The following is a 26232-nucleotide window of genomic DNA, read 5'->3' on the forward strand; positions in this document are numbered from 1 at the left end:
GCGCCTTCACTAATCATCTGCTTAAGTCGTGTTTTTCCCTAGAATGTCTCCACCGAGGCCTGGGTGCCTGTCGCGGGTGCGTGCGTGCCCGTGCTCCGTGCCGCCCTTTCTCCTGTGGCACAGCGGGGCCGTGCCTGCCGCAGGGCGCCTCGGCCGAGCCCCGGGCGCTGCCGGCGCCGCTCCCGCACGGGGCCCGCTGGGCGGCGCCGGCAGCGGCCGCGCGCACGGCAGCGGGGGCGGGGCCGTGGCGTCATCGCGGCGCGCCCTGCGCTGGGCCGGGCGGCGGGAGCGGGGCCGCGCCCCCCGCGCCATGTCGGCCGAGAGGCGGCCGCGCTCGGGCCGCGGCGGCGAGGTAAGGGCGGCGGCGGCACCTGCAGTCCCCTGCCCCTTCCCTGGCTTTTCCCAGCACGGAGTCGCTCTCCAGGAGCCGCCTGCGGGCGGGTCGTTTCGGGCCGCACCTCCGTGCCGCTGCCCGCCCCGGGGGCCGCTCGCCAACCTGGGCCGAGCGCTCCGGCTGCCCATATGCTTCTCCGGGCAGGGTGACTCCCACCGCTCCTTGGATCAGGCTTTGGTTCAGCACTGGGCAAAGGGTCCTTCTGGAAGGTCAAATCCGGGGGGCAGGGGTCGCTCAGGTTGGAGCACAACGAGTCGTTTCCCACCGTTTGGTATGGGCAGCTCCAGACATTAACTTCCAGCGAGCTCAAGTGTGGAAACCTTTTCTCACTGAGGGTCTGTTGCAAAGACAGGTGTGCACCCCAGACACTGTAAGGCTGGGTGACCAGGTTCTAGCCTGTAGTGGCAGTGCTACGCACATGGACCTATGACCTAGTCAGGTTCGGGAGTCTTAGTGATGAGGCTACAGTCGCCGTTGCTTCCTGCCATGTGTTTTGATGACATGGCAGTAAATACTCAGAGTTTCATTTCCTTGTCCTTCCATATATACATACCCAGTTTAAGTCGATGGTAATTCAGAACAAATGGAAAGCTTGTCTTAATAAATTTGTGTTGTGCTAGAATCAAGAAGGCTATAAAATTATCATTTCAGCCTTCAAATACAGATGTGCACAAAGTCATTATTGTTACATACATACATGTTATGGAGCTTGATTAACAGCAGTGTTAGCATATTTATGAATTTTAGTTTTTATTGTTCAAATATGAAGTAAGAATTCATATATTTGCATTTACTGCATTTTGTTCTAAGCAGGCTTCTGTCCTTTACATAACTGACTGTTTGTGACTGTTTCATGATGAATGAGGGTATTAAGTGACTTTACAGAGCAGCCAGATGTTTCTTTGAATTCCTTAGTTTTATTTTCACTTTGTTTTTCCATTTCCTTTTGATGAGCTTTGTTGTTTTGCATGTTTTGATAGAAGAGAGCAAACTAACACTTTCCAATGAGAGTTAAGCTCACAAAACTGAGTGTTTTTCACATAATAACATTAATCTCGAAATGCATGTAGCCAAAAAACGTTTTGTTTCTCAGGGCATCAAGTTGTCAGCAGAGGTCAAACCATTTGTTCCAAAGCATGCGGCGGTAACTGTGGCATGGTCAGAACCCTCAGAAGCATGTGTCTTTCCTAGGTACTTAACTACATGCTACCCATTTGTTCAGGAACCATCTTTGGATAAGTATGTATATTTTCTGAATCTTATTTATTGGGGGATTTTAACCATCTGGTTTTGGATGTTGAGTACTCTTAAAAAGTCACGGTTCCAATATATTGCTAGTCCAACTGTAGAAATGCTTCTGCATTATCTTCATGATTTAGTTTTTTACATTTATGTTCTCTGGGGGTATACCAGGTACCTGGTCTTTGTTCACAAGGGCCTGTATTGTTACAGAGTGTTAAGGAGAATGTGGTGTTCTGTAATGATTGGTCTGTTTTTCGTATGTTTTGGAAGGAGCTGAATTCAGTCCTTGAATGAAAGAATGGTTGTGTTGTGACCAGGCTGAGGTAGATGTAGTTCTACACAAGGAAAATTATTCTTCAAGAAGATTTCTCTTCCTGTAAAATATTTAGTATATGGGGCCTCTTCTAGATCTCCTGTCCACAACCTGTGCATCTCCAGAAAGGCAGTTTTACTAGAAATGCTACAGGTTTCTGAAAGTTTTGGGATTTTTCTATTAAAGTCCAGGAATGGTATTTGTGGTAGACTTATAAAAGTATTTTATAAGGAGCAAACTAGAAAAAAAACTACCTAGCAGAACAGGAAATAATTGAGTCTTGTAAGAATCTGACATGTTACATAGTTCTCTCATTGCTTCTTCGGGCCTTAAGCATTGGATCGATTATACAATTACTGCAAAGATAATGGTGTTTCTTTAAAAATTCACAGCATTAGTGAACATAATCATCGTAGGCCATTGTTTTGTCCTACAGGAAATCTTAGTATTTTCAAACTATTTTCATTCTACTAGAAATTTCACTCTGAGGTGAGTATGGCCTGTTATATGCATTAGAGAAAGCTCACAGCATTAGCATTGAATCAATTACTGTAAAAAAACCCACAACCCAGACAAGAGTAGACTTCTAATAGGTGTTCTGCCTTGTTGGGACTGAGACATGGTTATATTTCAGTCTCACTTGGTATATTTCTTCTTGGTCTATGAACTGATTGTAAGCATTGTTTTGACAACATTCTGTCAGAATTGCAGCAGGTAGTATGAAATGTGTTGCCCGAGGTCTTTTGTACCAATGGGAAGGTTTCTCTGTCATTATCTACAAAAAATTCTGAGGCTGGCAGCTTCATGAAGAGCAGCTTTAAAAACTGAGTGCAGCTTTCTGAAACTGAGAAATTTGTATTCTCTCTAATCAAATCTTGACTCTTGTGTATTTTCTGGACAAAGTATAGAAGGAAATTGAAGGGGAATTTTTGAGCATACAGTGAAAGAAAGAGGCATGCCCCAGACATGCTGTGTTTTCATAAATTGTGATGGTTACATGCAGATCAGTTAATTATTGTTTTATAGTTGTACATTGTATTTCATACATGTTTTATACTCCATAAAATGTTATACTTCCACTTTGTTATTGTCATTTTAGGACAGGTTTTAATGTTTGGGGTTTTTTTTTGCAGTCAAGTAGGTGATGCATGTCATGTCCTTACACTGTGTTTTTGGTTTGTTTCACAAGAAAAAGCCTACTGAAAATAAGCATGAAGAATATCAGTAACCTTAAACAGGCATGAGAACTGTAACTGCAAAGCAGACTAGCTTTGAAACTTGGAAATGGATAACGTGTGTGTTTTAAGATATTTGCTTAACTACATGTTTTCCCAAAACAAAATTAATTGTTTTTAAAGAAGTCTGTAGCAGTAAGTAAATGCTTAATTGAAATAGCATGGAGTAGTTTCCTTTTGAAATAGAGCTTTCTTGTTAAACAAATTCTTTAGACAAGGAATATGTTTGTCGAGGCAACAAGTAGGTGCTGAAGACTTGCCCTAGGATGACTTTCATTTCTTTCTCAATATCCATCACATAGTGTTCTGGGAGATGCTGCCTTCCGTGAATACTCCAGCTGCTCTCACTCACCTGATGTTGTTGCAAATGTGTATCCAGTAGCTGGCTCACAGTATCAGTCTCACAACTCAACACACTATAATGGTTCAGGAGTAGTCAGTGAATCTGCTGAACAAGCATATCCAGTCAGACAAGAAAGTAAGAGTCTTTCAAAGGTGAGCAAAATCATGTTTTCTTAAAAATTAATATTAAATTCTTACTTTAAATCAATCTTTATAAATGTTTGGTTCATATTTTTAATGTGAGTCATCACTCTTGTGATCATCAATGACTTTAGAAAAGGATAGTAGTGCAGTGTGCCCAGCTTCAGAATACTGAAAAGTTTGCAGAATTGTACACTTCAGATTAATACAATTTTTCAAGCAGCATTTTTGGAACATGAGGGGAAAGAAGGGTCCAAAGTTGGTGGGGAGGAGGTGGGGAATACCCTTCCTTTGTGAGCTGTGCATTCGTTTTTTACTCTTTGGCCTTGTGGGGAGGGGAGAAGGGCTCTTTTTTTTTAAGCCCTGTGGCAGCTTCCATTAACTTGACTTAAGACAAACCTGGTATCTGTAGTCATCTGTTTGACTGACAAGTCAAAGACCGCATCTCTTTGGTCATCTGAAATAATTTCCAAGACTTGCTGCAGGTTGAAGACAATCCACAAGAAAGGGGGAACTTGTGCTGCTGGGGAGAGGGAAGAGAGTGTCGTGTTAGAAATGTAGTCTTTTTCAGTCAGAAATATATTGAGGTTCTGTAAGCAATGTAAAGAGTCATTTTTGTCTCTGTCTGTTTGGGATAAATTTCCTGAAACTTGTGAAATATTTGCAAACAAAAAATAGACAATCCTCTCAAAATATAAAAGGAAAAAAACCTCAGTGTATTATAATCTCATTTCTCTTGGGGATTAGACATTGTGTTTCTTAGATTTGTACAACTGCTTTTGTTTCCAGCAGTTTCATATTATATGTTCTGCAGTCACATCCTTTTGCTGCACCTTACTCCCTAGGTAGAGACTTAAGTAACTTCACTGCATGAAGCCTTTCTTGAGGAGTTGTAAGGTCTAGGTCCTAAGCATCTTTTATTACACATAAGGTACATAGTCTAGACACCTAAAATTATTCATTTTCTTGCTGAGAGGAGAATTATGGGCTGAAAGTGTCTGAGGAGAGGATAATCTCAGCATTAGCACAAGTGATGTAATATGAAAAAACTTAGTTAAGCTGCTGGGAGGAGTTCTGTGATCTTTGTAGGGGCCTTGTACTGTTTATTATAGTCTTTTTGTCATTTTTCCCTGTCATATATTTTGTGAACTTCAGAGAAGTGATTTATATTTGCAGCCTTGAATTAATTTGATCATGTGTCCTAACACTTTAATAATTTGCCTTTGGAGATCAAGAAATACCTTGTCCTCCCACCCAAGTAAACACTTTTGCTGCCAAATGTAGTCTGAATTTAGTCCAGCATCCTGTGATTAGAGTTAAGCCATTTATCTAGGCTGGTATAGTACAGTTTGCATAGATGCAAACCTGGTGCTTGTTCCTTGCTTGCTGGTTTCTAAGCCCAGCTCTGCCAAACTGTATTTTGTGGAAGAATTGTAAGATTTTGATGACTCTGTAGAATGGGTGAGTCTGTGTCCTTTACAGGGATCACGTAGGTGTGTCTTCTTTAACTACTTTACTCCAAGTTTTTTGGATGTTCTGACATCAGTCTTGAACAGTTTGCCTATGATACGTAGTTTAGTCAAAAAATGACATGCTGTCAAGATTTTAGCCCTGTTCTAGAAGAAACTTTGGTTTAGAGACTCAGACTGGATGATTTAATACCAAACAATTTTAAACCATTGAAAATGCTCTGATTAATGAGATCACAAAAATGCAGTTGTCTAGAAGCATATGTATATATCCGTTTTACTTGGGCTATTAATGTATGCTAAAAATGGCACAGGGAACAAGGTAGATGAAATTAAATGCCATATGTCTAAATGGCTGTTCCTATTTTTATTGTTTACTTGTGGTAATGATATGCTAACTATTTGTTTTCTATTAACTTGATGGTCACACTCCAGATGCAGAGGTGGTTAACTGTAACTCACAGCAATCTTGCTATCTCTATGAAGTTTCAGTGAAACTTACTGAATGTGTCACAAATACTTGCAGCAGAGAAGATCAAAAGAAGGTGAGAAAAAGCTGGACAAGAAAAGACGTGATGGAGGTGAAGCTTCTGTCAGAATTGGGAACAGGACTTCATTCCAGAGTTCTACATGCAGCAGAGATTCCGTCAAACCAGGTACAAACATGTTGTTCGGTTATAAGTACGTGGAATAGATATGGAATGGGTGTCTGTGCAATAAGCTGCAGTTTGTGACTATGTTTCTAAATCTAGAATATTTAAGGAAAAAGATACCCTTTTCTGTGTGACTCTCTTAAGAAGGAATGGTGACCTGTCCTTTCCTGATTGAACAAATTCATGCAAACTGATATAAAAAAATTGTAAAAGAACATCTGAATTTATACTTGTTTATTCAGTCAGCGCTCTGTTTGCATGTTGATTATAATTGCTAGGTTTTTTATTTAATATGAGCTGTGCATAGCAACAGTCCTGGTTGCTATGCACAGCTCATATTGGTCCTGGTGACGATTGCTGTAGTTATGTTAACTAGTGTATAAAACATACTTAGAGGTGATCACAAGCAAGCTTAATTACTCAGGCTTTACATGCTTTATTTAGACAGGTTCAGTAAAGCTACAAACAAGAAGTCAACTGAAACTCCAAAAGCAGAATCTCATCCTGTACCCACATTTGAAGCTAGCATTCTGGATTTCCACGAGTCACAGAGTTTGGGAAGCAGTGAGATACTGAATGTACACCATAAAAATACACCAGTAAGTTTGGTGGAAAGTAATACTATGTCCCTAGTCAACTTCACATGTCTCTTCTACTGGACACCAAGGATAGCCCATGCTAACCCATGTTGCAGAACTTGTAAAAATAAAACTTGTCAAAAGTACAAGCGTTATTAATTCAAGTGTTTTGCATTCAGTATGGCAGTTTAAGATCTATTTAAATACCTTGTGAGCAAGGGAGTTCACAGCTAGAGGTTTTAGGGCGCTACTTCTATGTGGTGGTGTCAGTGCTTGCGCTTACTCTTTCTTAATGTTCTTTCCTTGTCTGTGCTGCCCATAGATAGAGGAAAGCCAGGTACCACCAGAAATAAATGTAATATGTACTGGTATGGTCTCGATTGCTCGTACAGACCACGTATGTTGCTGTACTTAGCAAGCTTACTGTTTTCTCTTTCACCTGGAAATAATAATAAGCAGTCACTTATCCAACAGTGTTCGCACATTTAAAAAAAAAGTCTGCGTTGTTGTACTTAATTGCTTTCTGCTAAAGGTTAAAAATAAGCAACTGAATTCCAGAAGGAGAATAAATATTGTTGAATCTTATTCTTTATTTCTTTGGCTCCATGTTTGTTAGTAAATAAAGTACTGAAGTATTCAGCAGTGTATCACATATATTGAATCAAAGTTTTCAGTAGTGATTAATGATTAATAGTTCTGAAGGATCCAAACAGAATATTTCTGATGCTTTTGAGTAGAAAACTGTCTGCAATGAAAAAAGACCTGTCTGCTAACCCTTGAGTGTCATTTTTCATTATTTGTTTTAGTTTGATGATAGATTTTGGTTTTAGCATACATGAATATAAAAATATCTTTTTGTTTATTGTTAGATCATTATTCTGATGCTTTTGTAAAATACAAGAAGGAATAAACTTGCTTCTATACCTGTGAAGAGACACCTGCTCAAATTTTGTAATACCTTAGGGCTGAAATGATGGTTCCACAAGGTCAAGTGGCAAAAAGGCCAAAAAGGTCCTTATGCTCTTATCTGTAGGTGCGTTGAGAATTTTTAGTTTATGGTGGTTTATTGTGTTTAGCTGTGTTTAGGTCAGTGATTTTAATCCTTTTATGCTACCTTACTGTCTGTTTTGCAGGAAGATACTTCTGCAAAAAGCAAAGTTTCACCAAAAGCTTCAGATGAAGCAGGAGCCAATTTAATTCCATCTTCTCTTGATGGTAGGGGTAAGTTCTTTAAACAAAAATTATTTGCCTGCATTTCTAACTGCTTGTATCTCAGCAGTTTGGAATACTAAAGTGTGCTGAGGAGCTGTTGATGTGTAAACTATAAAAAAAAATTTAGGAGCAAGCTCATAATAAAAGAAGAAAACCCAGAAATAACATTTTATCACATTCTTTCAAATGAGATGACCACTTATCACTCATTCTTGCTCATATTTCATCAGCTGAGAATTGAAGAATGATTTAGTTTGAAAGAAATCATAAGTAACACTGCCAGGTCCACCACTGAACCATGTCCTTAAGTGCCAAGTCTCCACATGTTTTAAATACCTCCTGGAACAATGAATCAATTACTACACTGGGGTGCCCATCCAGTGCCTGATAATGCATTTGGTAAAGAAATTTTTCCAAATGTCCAATCTGAAACCACCTTGATACAACTTCAGGCCATTTCCTCTTATCCTGTCTCTTCTTACTTGGGAGAAGAGGCCAACCCCCACCTGGCTAAACGCTCCTTTCAGATGGTTGTGGAGAGTGATAAGGTCTCCTCTGAGCCTTTTCTCCCAGCTAAACACCCCCAGCTCCCTCAGCTGCTCCTCACAGGTCTTGTGCTCCAGACCCTTCACCAGCTCCATTGCATTTCTCTGGACTTGCTGCAGCTCCTCCATGTCCGGAGCCCAGAACTGGACACATTCGAGGTGTGGCCTCACCAGTGCCCACTACCAATGCCCTGCTCCTGCTGGCCACACTATTGCTGGTACAGGCCAGGATGCCACTGGCCTTCTCGGCTCCTGGGTGCACTCTGGCTCATGTTCAGTTGCTGTTCACCAGCATTCCCAGGTTCTTTTCCTCTGGGCAGCTTTCCTGCTGCTCTTCCCTAAGTTATAGAACCGGATGAGATTGTTGTGACAATTTGAAGGACAGAACCTATCATTTCAGCTTGATGAACCTTATGCAGTTGGCCTCTGTCCATCAATACCATCTGTCCGGATCCCTCTGCAGAGCCTTCCTACCTTCCTAACAGATAACACTCCTCTTTGGTTTGGTGTCATCTGTGAACTTGTTGACTTGATCCTGGTCATCAATACATTACACAGGACTGGCCCCAACACTGAGCACAGGGGAAAGTGAAGAACACTGGCTCCAATGTTGAGTCCCATTTTGTTGTATGTTTCTGAAATATCTGTATATACAGATATTGTATATACAGATATCTGTTGTATTTGTTGTATATTTCTGAAATATCTGTATATACAGATATTTCTGTAGTTGACTCATGTTGTGTCAGGTGAGAAAAGGAACGTTTGGTTATTGGAAGTCTGTTTAGTCATTTGCAGGTTTTTTTCCAAGAATAAATGGTACAAGCTATCACATGGCTAGTTTCATGTGAAAAGAGTTCTGCTTATCAGGATTGTCTTGGAGGCATCACATACATTAAGACTGAATTTTCTGAGTGCCTCTCACTGGATTTCTGTGCGTACACAGACACGCACCAGTTTGAACAGTTTGGTCCTTATTGGCCCGTAACTTTAGTAAGGATTCAGAGAGGACAGATTTATCTGCTGAAATGCCTTGAAGAGCCTTCTAAAGATAAAGTCATCTGATAATGGGAGTTTTTGGTTAAATACTATAGTCAATTCCTATCCCTGAGAAAAAAATAGCAGTGGGTGGGTTGACCATGGCAGGCAGTTAGACTTCCACACAATTGTTCACTGACTCTCCCTCTTCAGCAGCCCAGGAGAAGAAAATAAGATAAAAACATTTGTGAACCACTAAAAGGACAGGCATTTTGCTTGCCAGGCAAAACAGACTCAGTTTGATGAAGATTGACAATTTATTGACAATTAAAATAGAGTCAGATGGTGAGAAGCAAAAACAAAAAATAAAGCCACTTTCCTCCAACCCTCTCTTCTTCCTGATATCTCCTCCCTGCTCTGAGTGACGCAGAGAAACAAGGGCCACTCTGCCACTTCTTTCCTAGTAGGGTTGCAGGGGCACAGCTGCCTCACCATGCTCTGCACCAGGGACTGTAGGGGAATCTCTGTTCCGGTGCCTGAGCACCTCCTGCCCCTCCTTCTGCACTGACCTTGCTGTTTGCTGGGCTGCTGCATTCACAGTTTTTCTTACCATTCTGCCTTCCAACTCCTGCACACGTTTTTCACTCTTTATAACATAGGCACCATCAGCACGGCTGATGGGCCCAGCTGAGGCTGGCCATGGGTCTGTGTTGGAGCTGTCTGGGGCTGGCCATGTCCATCTCATCAAGCAGCTACTGCAAACACCCTGCTACCAAAATTTAGCCATTTAAACCCATTATGCTAATTGACATTTTATTGTCAAGGGAAGTTTTTCTCATTCTTAAGAAAAATCTAGATTGTTCTATCTTTGCTTCATGTTAGGAATATTTACAAAATTAATTATATTTTTCAAAATGTCTTTCAAAACACTGATACATCGTAGTGGTAGGGAGTGACATTCTTGTACACTGAGGCACACTAGTAAGTATTTCAGCTGCTTTGTATGCCTGTAATACCAGGAAGTTTTCAAAAGTGAAAAGTACCAGTGTGGTCTTGTGCATGTAAGCTACATGACGGCTAGGAGGAATATTAAAGGAGTTTTGTATATAAACATAGCCAAATTTTCAGTATTTTGAGGATGAGCATGGGAGTGTGGAGTTAGTATGATACAGTATAGATTTACAAATACCACTTAATTTTGTTTGTGTGTATAGTGTTGGACAGTATATGGAGTAGTTAAAGTTCAGGAAAGCTTGCTGGAGAAATAAAATGTGTGTTTTATTCAAGTCCTTTCTCAGAAAGAATATGGCTCTGCTTTATTTGCTAAGCCTGGACTAATTAATTGCCGATTCTTTTTCTTTTGAGTGTTTAAGGCCGAATTTTACAACATCTTTGTGTTTACATTTTTCCCAACTGTCATTTCCTGAAGCCCCTGCAGATGGCTCTGCTCAGCCACACGTGTCTTGGGCCTCGGTACTTTTGCAGCCCCCAAAGAAAATTGTTTCATCACCAGCGTCTGAAAGTCTTTCCAGAGGCAAAGGGAAGCAGGAGAGTGAACCAAAGGTACTTGAGAATTCTCTGCTCTCAACTAATGCCTGTCAGTGTGTTGTGGCTCTTTATTGCAAAGTTCTCCCTGGGGTCTCTGCAGTGTCCACTTTTAAAAGGAGATGATATGAAGTCAGCTTGTTCTTATTAGAATTTTTCTTGTCATGGAAAAGAATCACAGGACATCAAAAAGATAGTGCTAGCCTAGGAATAAGAACTTTCAGCTTTGAGGCTGTTTTTTTTTTTCAGATTCCTGATCCTCAGAATAAGACATGAAACACAGAACTCTTGCCTTATTTGGCTTAATATTTCCTAATTAAATCCCAGTAATCCCAATACATTCTGCTAACAATGCAGTATGCTGCAACTGAAGAATTCTTGTTGTAGCTGTGAATTTTTAAGAGATACTGAATTTTCCTTGTCCCCTTAATGTCCCAGCCTGGATTGATTAAAATATCCTTAGGTAGTGTAAGGCTAGTCATTGCATATATTTTGGTAGGTGATACTGAAAAATATTTTAAAGGCTGTGCCTCATGGTCTTTTGCAGCAGTCAGAAACAAAAAATATTGCAAGTGAAACTGAGCCTGAAGAAGGATCAGAAAAGAAGAAAAAAAAGAAGAAAAAGAAGAAAAAACTGAAGTCACCCACTGATGTAGAAAGACCTCAAAGTGAATCTAACACAGTACAGGAACCGCCAAAGATTGAGGTAAACTGAATAAGGTTTTGTTGCTGTTCTTTTAAGTGTTATGAATGTACTAGAAGACAGTTTTAACACAGCTTTGTACAAACTTAAGTTCTAATCCTAATTGTAGAGGATGTTAGTACAGTTTTTTTTTTTTTTTTTTTCAATTGAGATGTTTGTCTGAGGTTACTGGTAGGAAACTGTTGTAGTTTTTAAATTACCACATGTTTGGTGAGCACAATTTCCTAAATTAGAAATATTCTGTAGCAACTGTTGCTTGGGCTGTGGGGAACATATGCTGGGTGCTACAGTGTACCACGGTTTTAATGATTGTGGTACAGTATTACAGTTCTAGTTGTCTCTGAGCTGGAAGCAATTTCTGTGTAACACAGTTGACAGTGTTTACATTTCTGATTTTTAATTTCAGTTTCCTCCAAATTCATGTAACTGTAATAAGCATGTGTAACTGTAATAATTGGTGTTTTGATACTTTTGTATATCAGTGTTTCAAAGGCATGAGTCTCTCCCACGTTAGAGGAGTGTTGCTGGTATGTGGTTGAACAGTACTCCATTGCAGGCCTAATATTGTACAGCATGTGCATGTGTTGATTTACATGTTTGATCTGGTGTACCTAAAACTCAGAGTAATTTCAATACTCTGAAATGACAGCAGAAAGAGGCTTTTCTGGCTGGCTTCTATTCTGTACCTTTCAATGTGGAGCATGAAGCAGAACTGTGTCTATGTGATTTCATTATGTGGTTCCTTGTCCAGGAATGGCACAAGAAATGAGTATTAACAGACCTCTTTGTAAGAGGATTATGGGTAAAACCAAAGATCTGCTAGTTCTTTTCTTCAGGAGAATATCCCCATTTTGCTATATGCTGCCATAAATGCTATATGCTATGAATGGGCATTCTAAACTGAAAGAGAATGGCAGAAGTCATGGAAAATAGCAGAATGGTACTGAAGCTGTTGGAAGTCAAAATTTGAAAAAATTGCATATAACCATGGAACAAGACATACACATTGTACTAAAATCTGTGATGTGGATGCAGTATCTGTTGTGGCAGTGGGGGAAAGCTTTCTGACCCTCCTGGTTTGCTGGGAATGCTTGTGTCCTCATCAGTTTGAAAAATGGATGAGATGCTTGTATGATGCTCTTGAAATAATAAACCATGACGAGATGACACACATGGAGCTGCTGGGCACCCAGGAGGTTTAAGAAGGTGCTGTTTATGTGCCATAGCTCAACAGAGCCATATATTGGATTGCTCTCTGCTTTTATATAGGTCAGTCATTTTTAGACATGGCTAATAGACGTAAATGGATACATCTGGAGAAAACCAATCTGTCATTTCATACACATTGGTAGGTCCTGACCTCAGTATCTTCCTTGAGTTAATATTGAAGCTGCTATTGATGATCAGGTCAGTGCTAGTAGTACTGGTCAGACATGTAAATGATGCTGGGAATTACTAGGAAAGAAGAACAGAAAATGGGTTATGACAATACAGAATTTCAGGGCATATCTGATCTAAATATAGTGTGGATTTTGTTTTCATTTGTTCCCCGCATTACTTAAAAAGTACACGTATTTGAACTAAAAAAGATAGACAAAAGTCTCCAAAAATAATCAAAGGTATGAAGCAATTTCTGTGGGAGGCAAGACTGAACAAAATTAGGACTCCTCAGTATGCACAAGACATGGCAATATAGCAGGGGCAAGAAAATAAAAAGGAAGTTGCTTGACCTTTCTCCTAGTGTTTGATGTTCTTACAGATGGTAAGAACAAATTCAGGGAGGTGTAGCCTCTCATTGAGTGCTACGTTTTAATTATTCAGTTTGCTACAGGATGTTGCAAATGTCAGAAATCTGTTTGCATTTCAGAAGCAATTGGACAGACTTATTTAAATCTTCTAAGCTGAAAAGAATGTATTCGTGAAATATTTTATCACTTCCTTGCAGTTGCTTTTTGGCTTACATGCAAGCTTCTTGAAAATTATTTCATTGGTTGAAGTGTGTCACTCCTTGTGCTAGAGCTTCCTAGCTTGGGGTGTTTAAATAAAGCCTTTCAGGCTGGAAAAAGTCTTGGTGTGTTCAGTGGTGCTGTGTCTCAGCTAAAAAGGCCTCTCAGAAAGTGGGAGGAGAAGCAAAAACCTAGCTGATGGATTGGGATCATTGTGATGGAGGGAATGGGTATAGGGTGGCGAGTATAGGCCAAGCTTCAGCCTGTCTACACTTGATAATCCAGGTTCTGCACAATGGGTCCTCTGCTAATAAAACTTCCTCTTGTGTGTAAGCCATAATCATTTGAGTAATTTCTGTGTTTATTTCACTACTCTGGTACATGCTGCCTGTTCTGTTCTTCACCACTCACATGTTTAAGACAGAGTTGCACAGCTGGAGACTGAGTGGAAGAAGAGGGAAGTTGTTTGCAAGGCTTTGAAATTAGTTGAAAACCACTCCTTTCCGAGCTGTTTACCTCTAATGATTACTATCAGCTGACAACAATAACAAGCTGCTTTTGGAAGCATTTCTGTTACAAGCTGTTTCAGCCCTGAATTAACTGCTGCATAGAAGATTTAACCATTGTTGTACTTGTCATAGTTGGTGGCACTACCCTTGGCTTCTGAATTTTTGTACAGTGAAATTATGATAAATATTTGATAAGCAGGGAGAAAATTGTTGGAGTGCAGGAAAAGGTTTTGAAATACGGACTTGATTGTTCTTATGAAATCATAATCTGATTTATTTGTTTAGGATGTTGAGGAGTTTCCTCATCTGGCAGCTGCTTCTGATAGGAGAAACAGGGTAGGACCTCAGAAACCATCCTTTACATCTGCAGTCAGAAAGCAGTCTGAAGTAAGTAATCTTGCAACATTATGTGAATCAAATGTCAATTATGAATCCAAGTTGCTTGGATTTTCTGAGGTTTTTTTTTACATGAGTGAAATAAATCTCAAGAATTAATTTGGAACTGCATTCAGTATGCAGTGAACCCTAAGCATAAATGACAAGGATTGAAAATGTGATTGTTCTTTCAAAGCAAGTACCGTAAATAATAATAATACTGTAAATAAAATTTTAGGTTTCAGTTGCTTTGAAATTAGTTTTGCTTCTAAAAATTTTGGTCCTTGGCTTTATTTCCCTGTGAATTTTAGTGGTTTAAAAAACACCAAAACACAAGAAAACAAAACCATTGTTTGCTTTGTTTGAGGCAGTAAATAGCTTTGACAAGGAGGAGTGAGTAGCAAAAGGCACAACAGTTGCTTAAAACAGATTTATTACACGAAAGGGTGCTGTACACACATGCAACTCAGATGAAAGCAGCCCTTGGCTTTGTAGACATAAGTAGGATATAACCCCTCAAAGCTTACATAAACTCTAGAGACGTAATCATTAGGCTATTCATATGCCTGTAACAAGTACTTGAAATTGAGGCTGCCGTGCTAGTTTTTTCTTCAAAATCTGAAAAACCCCACGAATGTGATTAGGTGGTATGGCAGCCAATAAATGGTCATTCTTCTAGAAGGCCACATATGGTCTTTCCAGAGCCTTCTCTTTTCCAGGCTGAACAACCTCACCTCCAGCTTTTATCGTAAGAGAGGTGTTCCAGCCCTCTGATCATTTCTGTGGCCCTCCTCTGGCCCTGCTGTAACATGTCCATGTATTTCTTGTGCTGGGTCTCCCAAAACTGGACACAGTACTCCAGGTGGGGGCACAACAGAGGGAGAGAATTACTCCTCTCAGTTCATGGGCCATGCTTCTTTATACACAGCCCAGGACACGTTTGGCTCTGTGGGCTGGGAGTGCCCATGGCTGGGTCATGTCCAGCCTCTCACCCACCAGCACCCCCAAGCCCTTCTCACAGGGCTGCTCTGCATCTGCTCATCCCCAGCCTGTGCCAGTACTGGGGGTTGCCCTGACCCAGTACAGCACCTTGCACTTGGCCTTGCTGAACTTCATGAGTTTCACACAGGCACACTCCTCAAGCCTGTCAAGAATACCATCCATCATTCTGGATGGCATCTCTTCCTTGAAAGAATTCCCTAAAGCCAGCTGAGCTTGGTGTCATTCACAGACATGCTGAAGGTGCACTTGGTTTGAATTTAATATCATCTTCACCCTTTTCCATGTGTCTCGCTTTTATATATCTTTTCTTCCTCCCTGTCACCTTTTGTCCTAAAGATCCATCTCTCCGAAGAGCCTTGTGATAGTCAGTCTCCCTCTCTGGATGAAACTCCCAAGGTGGATGGACTGTCAGGGAAACAAGCTTCATCTTCTGTATTAGAAAGAAAGAAAACTCAGGTAAGTGAATTCATGTTGAAGAGAAGTTCACAACTCAAAGGAGACAAAGGAAATGAGCCTATTTAAATGTAAGACTCATGACCCACGCTCATCTGGGATTCTGTATTCATACTTTGAGATAAGTGACATGGTCACTCTTCTAATCTCTAACTAGAAGTAATCACTGGTAGTAATTGCCAACCTCCAGGGTTTGATACAGTGTTTAAGGAAAAATAAAAACTTTTCATTATTATCTGTGGGTTTCAGATATCAGGAATTTTTCTTTCACCTGTTTTACTTGATCATAGCATAAATCCAGTCCAAACTGATTGTCATAAGGAATTGGGAATCTTCTTAAAGTGGTTCTGACACTTTAAGGCAAGAAAATCCCCTTATCTTGGGGAAAGGTGGAGAAACATGGAGAAACAAGTGAGGTCAGGAAGTAGTTTTGTGTTGGTGAGTAGTTCTGGCACAGCTCTCTTGCAAGGTGAGATCTCAATTAAAGACTGTGGAGGTCTTTAAACATGTTCTGTAAACGTAACAGAAATTGCAATGAATTGATTCCCCCAGATAAGACTTCTAAAAGTCCCGAATCTGGTGGTCATTTCCTTTGCATGTTTTGCTGTGGTAGTTTGTTCATAGTCTTCACCACACTATTCATTTTTATTATTTTTATTTTCTGCTGTATTAAATATGTAGCATGGCTTTTGCCTTCTGTTCAAAGCAGAGAGAAAGATGAGTGCTTATGAGGAGCTGGTGCAAAGATGATGACCTTTCTTTTTAGTGAGATATTGGAGATAATGATTTGTGTGTTGCAGTGACATACTCTGAAAGAATCACAGTAGTTTTTCTGTACTTTTAAGAAAACTTTAAATTCTGTTATGCCTTTTATCTCTTTCAAAGATAGATGACAGTCTGACCAAAGTGAGACCCTGACATAAAGGCCTTCCTTAATTGAAGACGTTATTCTTTCATGCTTTGTTGCAGTAGCATTTCTAAAAGTTACCAGAACTTCTTAAAGTTTCTGATTTTTTAATATTTTTTGACATTAAAGTTGATGTTTATTTGAAGGTCACTGAGTGGCATTAAAGATCAGAAGTATTGTGGATAAGGATGTTAAAAGAGTGTATTATACCATAAAAAATGAAGTTCTCTACAGTCTGAAGTGGAGGGCTGTCTAACTGTTGCTGAACTTCTTCAGGAAACATCCAGGAGCAGTGGTAAGAAGAGTCAAATTCCAGTGCAGTTGGATTTGGGTGGCATGCTTGCAGTCTTGGAGCAGAAGCAGCAAACAGAGAAGGCTAAACAGTCTCCTAAACCTGTGGTATTTTCAGGTATTGGTTACTATGAAATTTCCTTTGTTTCACCTTAGACTGTTTTTAAGTATTCAGACATTAAATGTAGCCTGATTTCTGATCTGTGATGATCTCTGTGCAGGCAAGAGCACAGTTCACCAGATAAAAGAGAAAATGAAGGTTCTTTAAAAAGAAATTTAAAAAGCATGGCAGTCTGAATTGTTTGATGGAAGACTTATGGAAAGAAATATCTTAAGGACACTGATTTGTGAAAGAGTGCGTTGTATAAATAAGAGGTGTGATTGAAATGTTGCTTTGACAGAAATACCAATGTTTGTGGAGGTTTTTGCTCTCCCTTATGTAAGTGTGTTATTGTTCTGATCTGAACAGGCAGGAAGGGGCTACACAGTAACAAAGGTTTTCTTAAATCTCCTCTCATGCTAGAAATCATGCAGCTGAGGCTTGATTGAAAAAGCCCCTTTGCAAGCACAGAGGTTATATGAGTCAGGCAGACCAAGCCAAAGGATGACTTCTGATATACCTCTTAATTGTGAAATAATTGATGTTTACAAAATGCTAGGTTTTCTAATGGAAAAGATCTTTCAGTCCTTTATGATGTATAACCAGGAAGCAGAAAAAGGCAGCTCATTGCCTTTTTATTGTTACAGGTCAAAATTTAATCTTAATTATGCTGGTGTAGTATATTTTGCAGAAGGAACCACAATATTTGGTAGCATTCAGTGACAGTAAAATTTCTCTTATTTCAGCAAAGATTTTCTTTAGTAATTATTTCATAAAGAGATCTAATCACAAGAGATTTCATCTCACAGTTCTTCATGTGATAGCTGAGATTTTAAATCCGAAGCTCAAGATGGTAAGCATTGGTGAGATTTTCCTTCACTAAGCTGAGGGAAGTTATAAGATGCTTTTTCAAAGTATTTTTTTCAGTTGATCTCATTTTTTTTTTTTTTTCATTTGGGTCAATCAGACTTAATGCTGCAGAGGTACTCATAACCAGTTTTGTTTCTGTAAAACTATACAGTGCATGGATTGATGTAGATGGTGGGCCACAAAGGTATGGGCCAAAATACCTGTTTTCTAATACTAAGTTTCCTGTGCCTGAATCTCCTGCAGAAGAGAAATTGTTATGTCATGTTTGTATCCTGGAAGCATAAGGCAGATGTTACTTTATATTGTTTTAATGTTTTAAGAATGGAGAGGAGTGTGACCACAGACAGTTGTTTTTATTCCAGTTACTACTTCACATTATAGGCAATACTCGTAGTGTCATCAAATTTAGGAACATGAAAATGGTGAACTTGAAATAGTGATGTACACATTAAGGGAATATGTATCTGCAGGGTATATACTTATTTATTACTACAAATCCAGCTTCAATTTTTGTAGCCACCTATGCTGCACATTTTTGGCAGTGTTCTCAGTTTGCCTTTGACACACAGAGATGAAAAAGAAACATCAGTGTAGCAGTTTTATGATGTAAACTGTTTACGGTAAGAGTACTGCATGTGATGTGGGAGGATCTGCATATAAATACTGTGGAAGCAGTAAATGAAGATGGCTTAAGAGAGCTGCCAGAATATTTTCTGTACTTGGAGGAGAGAGGTTGCCTTTGCCTGAGTCACAGAGGGAAGTGTCAAGCTGGTTCCACTGATACTTACTTAGTCATCCTCTCCATTGACTTGCTAATGTGAACTGCTTTATATTGCAGATAACTGAAGTTTGACAAAGTCCTCTACAGGATGCAGCAGTTCCTACTGATAGGGAGGAAGAGTAGTTTATTTGGTGTGAGGTCATGGTGTGGAAGATCCGGGTTTAGTAATTTGTCCAGTCATTTAAAGCTCCTATGCTCTAAACCCTCTGAAAAAATGCAAGTAATGTGGACATCTTCAGCGAGCTTTGCAGGTTAAGCAAAAGAGACTTAGCTGTAACTTTGCATTACTCATGACCCATTTGCAAGTGAATTTCATCTAGCTTCCTTAAGGTGTAACGAAAGGTAGGCGTAAATGCTTATGTTTATTTACAGCAAGTAAATCTAAAATCTGTAATACTGCAACTCAGTATTTATCTTAACTCAGTACGGAATCTGTGGTGGAGGAAGTGCCACCACCATGAAACACAGAAATTCCTGAAGGTTTACCAGGCTGGCATGACATGGTGTTGAAGGTGGCTTGGACTACAGTGTTTGATCTAATTCTGCTTTTGAGGTTGTGATTCCAGAGGCTGTGATTCCAGAGGTATAACAGAAGTAGGGGGACACAGCAGTCTTTTGTAAATATTCTTAATAGCAACACAACACAATTTTAATATGTGCATACCAGTCTTAAACTTGAAATTCGATTCTAGTTCAGGTATTCATTTTAGTTGTCTGATGCAAATTTCTTCTTTATTCTCAGTTGGTGGTGCCGTACCATTGCTATCTAAAGACCCTGCCACCGCCACGAGAAGTCACCGTTTAAACCAAGGAAAGATGCCTCATAATCCCTTGGATTCCAGTGCTCCTTTGGTAAAGAAAGGGAAACAGAGAGAAGTACCTAAAGCAAAGAGACCAACACCCCTTAAAAAGGTCCTCTTTTTTTTTTTTTTTTTTTTTTTTTTACCTTAAATAGTAAAACTATAGGATAATATATTACTCTGGGAGTCTGTTAAGCCCTCTCATATGGAGATCTGCATCTCAGTGTCCACTTGCCTGAATTCAGTTTAATTTTTGCTTGGTTTCAAAGAGGGTTGGGTAGAAGAGGGTAATTTTGCTAAATGGTGTATACAAATACCCAAAAAATACACTTTCTCCATTGAATCAATTGATAAAGTGCCACTGCAAAAGTGTCCACACTTGGTTTGGTAAAGATGACCTTATTTGCAGGACTAAGGAAAATGGATCAAAAAGAGGTCGTATTTAATGTTTCTATGCTCCTCCAAGCCAGAACTCCAGCTGATTCTGCAGCAACAGGTGTTGGGCCCAGCTGGTGATGTCTGTTGTGTCTTCCCTCTTTGCCCATTCATTTTGCTTCCTGTCACATCTTCTTTACAGAGGACTTTTTTAACTGAAGTTCTGTCCTTGTAGTTTGTCCCTAGTAAATATTTTCTCCACCCACATACTGGTAGTCAAGGTAAAAGTCCTTTCCTATGTAAATTCAAGAATTGTCTTTCTTTCTTTTTATGTGCAAATAGAAAGTAAGGGTTGTAAACTTCAGATGCTAGTGCTGAACCTCTTTATAAATGTTTTTTGTATAAATATGTGGTAAGAATAATGTTTGTTATCTGCATGACATCAAATTAGTTTGGTTTTTATACATATTTTTAGATTATTCTGAAAGAAAGAGAACAGAGAAAACTGCAGCACCTGTTAGAACAGAAAGCAGCACCAAAAGATGAAGATAACATTTGTCAGACAGAAGGAAATGTTACTGAAAATGCAACACTTCTACAGGATAATCAAGCAGGTATCTTTTGAGGGAACCTGTAATACAGTATGTAGCAGGAAATTTGAGCACATTTAGTACTTCAGAAAACAAGTACTACAAACTGCCAAATGAAGGCTCCAGCCTCAGAGTTCTCTGGGATTCACCTCAGGCTTATCTTGACTGTAACGTGGGCTAAAGCTGGAAGTCAGTAATAGGGATCTAATTACTGTTCCACACTTCTCTGCCTGGTGGTTTTATGATATCTTGTAAGGAAAGTTCCCACCTACCTCTGGCAATTAATGAGAAACAAGAAAATGAGAAAAAACCCTATGAGATCAAAAAAAAAAGTTACACCTGTTTCCCTACTACCACAGACTGTTCTAGTACTAAAGTAGTGACTTCCATACATGCTTGACAGATTAATTTCTTCACAAGGCTTTTTGGGCTGTCTTTTCAATGAAAATATCTTGATTTACATGATAGCTCTTCCAGAAACTCAAGTTGCTGAAGGGTTTCCGGAGCACACGGGGATCAAGGAATCTAAAGAAGGTTCTGTGACTACAAAGCAGCTAACTGTCACTCTTCCAAAAATCCACAGCAGGAATTTTAGAGAGTAAGTATTGATTGTGTTTATTAGTGGCTCATTTTGCACAGTACCACCAATATGGCATTTTTCAAACAAGGTAATCCAGTTGCATTCTCTGCAAAACTAACTGGAGTTTAGGCTGAAGGCTCTAAATTTTTTTCTTTCAGTCTTTCTGTAAGCTGACACATAAAGAAATTACAAACTTAGTGTGTTTTGTGATTCTCACTTGAAAATGTTTATTCCTTGAAGGAAAAAAACCCCAAGTTCGCTAGAAGCTAAGGAAAGAAAACAAGCTGCTGTTAAAATATAAGTACTTTATATTAAATAATGGGGTAACAGCTCAAATAAAGTGTGCTACTTTATTTCTTAAATAGTATTTTTAGTTGTAGTTTGGTTTTCTACTGCCATACCAGATGGCAAAAATGTAAAGAAACTAGATGACATTTTATGTCAAGGCTGGGCAAAGAAATAAAGGTAATATTAATGAGGTATTGTATGCAGTTTCAGCTAAATATTTAAGATGATGTGTATACACATTTCTTTATAAAAAAGAAATAGTGATTACAATATGTGAAGAGGTCAGAGATCCAGTCTTGAGAGCTTGAAACAGTTTCTTGAGGAAAGCAGTGTCTTAATTTTTAGTTCCCCTCCCATAAAGCAAATCCACCACTGGCAGTTTTTTTGCATTTCATGTCATAGTAATGGTTAATAGTGATACAAATATTCCTGCTGTGTTAATTCTTAATTTAACTTCTAATTGAAATAACAAATAACAATTATCTTAATTTGTGCTAATGTAACTGTTTTACTGAGAGCACAGTTTGGGTTGAATATGTGAAGGACAACTCAGTTTACAGGATGGAGAGCATTCAGCAAACCTGATCTTTAGATGAGGTTTTTTAGTGTTTCAGTAGATCTGTCTTCAAGACTTAGGGAAACAAATAGGAAACAGTAAGTAAAAATTCTTGAAACCTAAATAAAATTCAGAAATAATTGTATCTAGAAGATACAGGATAGACGTTGTGATCTTGTCTCTTTATCTTATGCAAATTTGCCCCTGGCAAATCTTTCTGTTGACAATGCAGCTGATCTTTAGTTTTTCTTTTTGATACCCTTCTTCACTGGAAAATTCTTTGTGTAAAAGTGGGGTGGGGTGAAATAATTTTTAATCCTGATCTTCCCCAGAGTGTATTAGGAGAGTGAATTACGTTGTTTTGTGTCCTTATTCCTTATGAACACCGCAAAGCCATAGTCAGATAAGTGAAAAAGGATGACAGACATGAATGTAGGGAGCAGGAATGTGATCCAGTTTCCATGGTTGGTACACATAGCCTTGAATTTACAGAAATAAGCCAGAATTTTGTACTTTGGTTGCTGTACTTTAATTTATGTATGTCAAAATAAATGCCCTCAGAAAAATATTTCACTAGAAAAATATATGTGCATACCTATTTCTTGGAATAATATATATCTATATATAGATACAGATGGATAGGTTTATTGTACATGTATATATGTATTTTTTAATATAGTTTGATTAGGAAGCCAGGTAACACAAGGAACAAAATTTCTTCCTCTCAAGTTTTCAGACACCAAAAAGAAGTAAATTTTTGGGTTTGTGTATATATCAAGTGTGTTTGGAGCAGAAACAGAAAAAAATACAGAGACATAGAATAGAATTTTAAATGTATATTTAATGTATTACAGATTTAAGTGTTACATATTAGTAATTCTAGTGAATGTAACCATTTTATTGCTCCTTTCTTCCAGTTACTGCAGCCAGGTACTTAGTAAAGAAGTTGACAGTTGTGTGACAGATCTCTTGAAAGAACTGGTTCGTTTCCAAGATCGCTTGTATCAGAAAGACCCAGTGAAGGCCAAGATAAAACGCAGGCTTGTTATGGGTCTTAGAGAAGTCCTGAAACATCTGAAGCTGAAAAAACTGAAGTGTGTAATCATCTCTCCTAACTGTGAAAAGATTCAGTCAAAGGGTAAGTAAGTTCTTAACCAAAAAAATCTGTTTAATAAAAGAAATGCAAAAAATAAGGTTCAGTATATTGACAGCAATATTGTTATTATTGGAGGAATTTATTTGAATATCCTTTGAAAGCCAGCCATATAAAGTAGCCCTCCTTGCTCAGATTGTTTACTGCTGTGCAGCTGAACTGTGAGCTGAGTCAAGACTATCTGGGGTGGGAGAAGTTACCTGAGATTCGGGACTTTAGTTACTGATTTGCTGTGCTGCTACACAAAAAATTGCACTGCACAGCTGAGACAGTCCAAAGGCTGCTGATGGCCAGCTGTGCCATCACAAGGAGTCCACTGTATCAATCTCCTTTTGAACGTGGACTGACAGTAAATCACTAGTGATAGTTTCCTAAAAGTTACCATTATTGGCATTAAGTTATTGTAATTTTTGTAATTGATGTCATTTAAAGAATTCTTTAGCAGCTGGGTCTTTTTTGATACTAGATTGGAGTGTACTACATATATAGTAAAATGTGGAATAGAAGCAGTCTAAAATTAATGCTAACTAGGAATTAAGAAAAAAAAGTCAAGTTGTCCTTTAAAAATGGATATTCAACTTTACTGTTGTGATCTCTGTTTTTTCCTATAAGGTGTAGTTTCAGAATGCACCCATAATCTTGGGCTGTTTTTTGCCATGTGTTAGCAGTATGGTTCTTTAGCTCCAGTCAGCCTGATTGTGTTGTCTGCTGCAGGTGGGCTGGACGAGACCCTGCACAACATTATTGACTGTGCCTGTGAGCAGAACATCCCCTTTGTTTTTGCCCTGAATCGCAAGGCCCTGGGCCGCTGTGTGAACAAAGCAGTGCCGGTGAGCGTGGTGGGAATTTTCAGTTATGATGGGGCTCAGGTAAGCTGACATAAGTCACTTCATGTGTTTGTTCAAAAAGCTTCACTTTTTACTTGGAAGGAGAGATGAAAATACTGTGATTTTTAAGGGGTTTGTTGTTTGTTTTGCTTTTGCAGACTTAGACTCTTCATCGCAGGTCATATACATAGCTTATATGAAAAAACTGATTTTAGAAGTACAGGCAGTCAGCTCTGTTAAAAAATAAAAAAGTACTCTTGCTGTCTTTTCCTGACATCCTCTTCCTCTTTATCTCCCTTGATGATTTTTTTCAAGAGAACTGTTGTTTTTATAAATCCTGATAAATGCTGTGTCTTTCATGTCTTCATACGTAGTAAGCTGCTCAACTTTTATACATGAACCTACACATTCTGAAAGAGGAATACTCACTAGATTTCCAAGGAGATGTTAAAACTTGCTGCATTATTTAAGTTCTTGTATTTTATATTGCCATAGGACCATTTTCACAGAATGGTACAGCTGACAACAGAGGCTAGGAAGGCCTACAAAGATATGATAGCAGCTCTAGAGGAAGAAGCTAAAGCAGGACTAAGAGAAACCCGACCTAGCATCTTAACTCCTGAATCTGAAAAAAATGGCTTGTTAGAAACTAGTAAAACATCTTCCAAGGACTCAGATGAGGATGTACCAAATTACAGTAAGTATTTACTGACTTGCATTTAGTTCCATTTTCATTCATAGTGTTCATCAGTTCTGTGGTTTTCACTGAAGCAAATTACATCTACTGTAGTCATTAGTAAGGAGGGAAGGTGGGGGTGAATTCTTGGATTTTTTGTAAATCTGAAGTTTTTACTGAGAAAGTATTAAAGAAAGTTCCTCCCTGAAATCCACAAATGGCAGGCAGTACACATTGCTTTGCTCAAGGAAGCTTAGTAGAGCTCCTACTTACATTTCTATTTGTTTAAAAAATCCTTTTAAGATTAATTGTGGATGTCCATACTCTATGACTATGGTAGACTAACTTTTGTATTGAAGCCTATCTGTGATGCATCTTCCTGTCCACAAGCATTCCTTTGTAGAAATATTTTCCTCCAGCTCTGCTCGTAAGTCAACAGACAATGCAATGTATTGCAGATAGAAAGTTTTTAAAACTTACTGGTTTTTTTAAAGTTGGAACCACCTTCAGGGTTGGCCTTACTTGAGTAGAGTGTTGGACACAAGGAGATCAGTGGACCTCATCACTCTTAAGTTATTCTTTTGTGTTATCTGATGTTGTATAAGGTAAATGTCAGCTGATCTCAGCGCTTATTTTGAAGGGGAAGTAAAAAATCAGGGTTGACTTTTCATTTTAAGTTTTTCCTCAAGTATTATATGGTAACATGTTGGTTGTTGTTTTTCTTTATTTTTTTTCCAATATTCCCTAGTTAAAGTCTGGAAGAGAAAACTTGAAGAAGAGTATAACCCATACGCACTAGAATTGGAAAAGAGTGCAGCTGCTGACATGGGGATACTGAATTTGGAAGACCATCAGTAAATCCAGATCCAGCTCTATTGGGCTTTTATTTTTCTCTGTTAGATCCCTAGGAAGAAGGTAGCAAAAATAACAATCTAAAGAAATATCTGAAGTTAGCTAAGCAAACTGTTCTGAATCCCTTAAAGCAAAATGTACACTGGAGCACATGAGGCACTGGTTAATGTTTTTATGTTGTGTGTGTTTCTCTGATTATTTTAGCAGGTGACAACACCAAATTGTTTTAAGCCCAAACCACTTGAACTGACTTAGCATACTTTAATGATTATATGGACTAGCATTGATATCTTGGGGGTAGAATATACCAAAAGAATCTGATAGAAAAATAAGTTTCTTTTGGAAGAGATTCCTTGAGCCAGGGGAGTTGCCCTTAATTTTTAACTCCAGCATAAAAAAACTTCAGCTGTTGTTTGATTGTGGGTTTGTTCTTAGTTTTTCTTCTAAATAAGTCTGCTCAGAAGGGCAGGCTGCTATCAATGTCACTTTATTCTAGTCAGCAACAAATTAATTTGAGGCAGGTAGCTTGATGTAAACTAATTAAGGAAGGACATGATGACAGAGTTCCTTGTTGGCTCTTCTGTGTTGTTCTTTGGGGATCATACATCAGGTGTTGAAGGAGATAGCACACACTACAAGGGTCTGAAATTCCTTAAGTGAATGTGCTCTGTTTAGACTTTTTATAAATTTGATGTTTCTCTTGCTAGTGAGAGTACTTTATTATACATCCTGCTTTGAAGTTAAAGGATATTGCAGGGCAGCAAATGTGCTAGCCTGCTTATCTGTACTTTCTCCTTGCTAAGACTCCTCATTCCTTCAGTTTGGGGTTGTATTGGTATATACATCTATGAGTTTTTAAGCAATCCCAGTTTGTATCTAAATAGAAGAAAATTTATATCTTATAAGAAATGAAGTTTGTATCCTAGAGAAAATAAAATTTTAAAAACAAAA

At 38.7% G+C, this 26232-nt stretch overlaps 1 protein-coding gene across 9 annotated transcripts; it reads left to right on the plus strand.

Annotated features, from left to right (window-relative positions):
* The first annotated feature begins 288 nt into the window (after positions 1–288).
* SECISBP2 (SECIS binding protein 2) lies at positions 289–26232 on the plus strand. 9 transcript variants are annotated; one of them, XM_063180362.1, is made up of 18 exons: positions 298–352; positions 1488–1633; positions 3487–3679; positions 5663–5792; positions 6234–6388; positions 7501–7588; positions 10532–10665; positions 11195–11353; positions 14091–14192; positions 15519–15638; positions 16819–16951; positions 19327–19496; positions 20235–20373; positions 20818–20947; positions 22691–22911; positions 23641–23795; positions 24249–24450; positions 25178–26232. In XM_063180362.1, exons 1-18 carry the CDS (start codon positions 311–313, stop codon positions 25285–25287), a joined length of 2529 nt encoding a protein of 842 aa, XP_063036432.1. In that variant the 5' UTR covers positions 298–310; the 3' UTR covers positions 25288–26232. The 9 variants fall into 9 exon arrangements, with proteins under 9 accessions (XP_063036436.1, XP_063036440.1, XP_063036432.1 ...); XM_063180364.1 differs by having other exon boundaries at positions 7501–7582; XM_063180363.1 differs by having other exon boundaries at positions 5666–5792.

The sequence above is a fragment of the Melospiza melodia genome, chromosome Z (assembly GCF_035770615.1).
Source record: "Melospiza melodia melodia isolate bMelMel2 chromosome Z, bMelMel2.pri, whole genome shotgun sequence".
Classification (NCBI taxonomy): Eukaryota; Metazoa; Chordata; class Aves; order Passeriformes; family Passerellidae; genus Melospiza; species Melospiza melodia.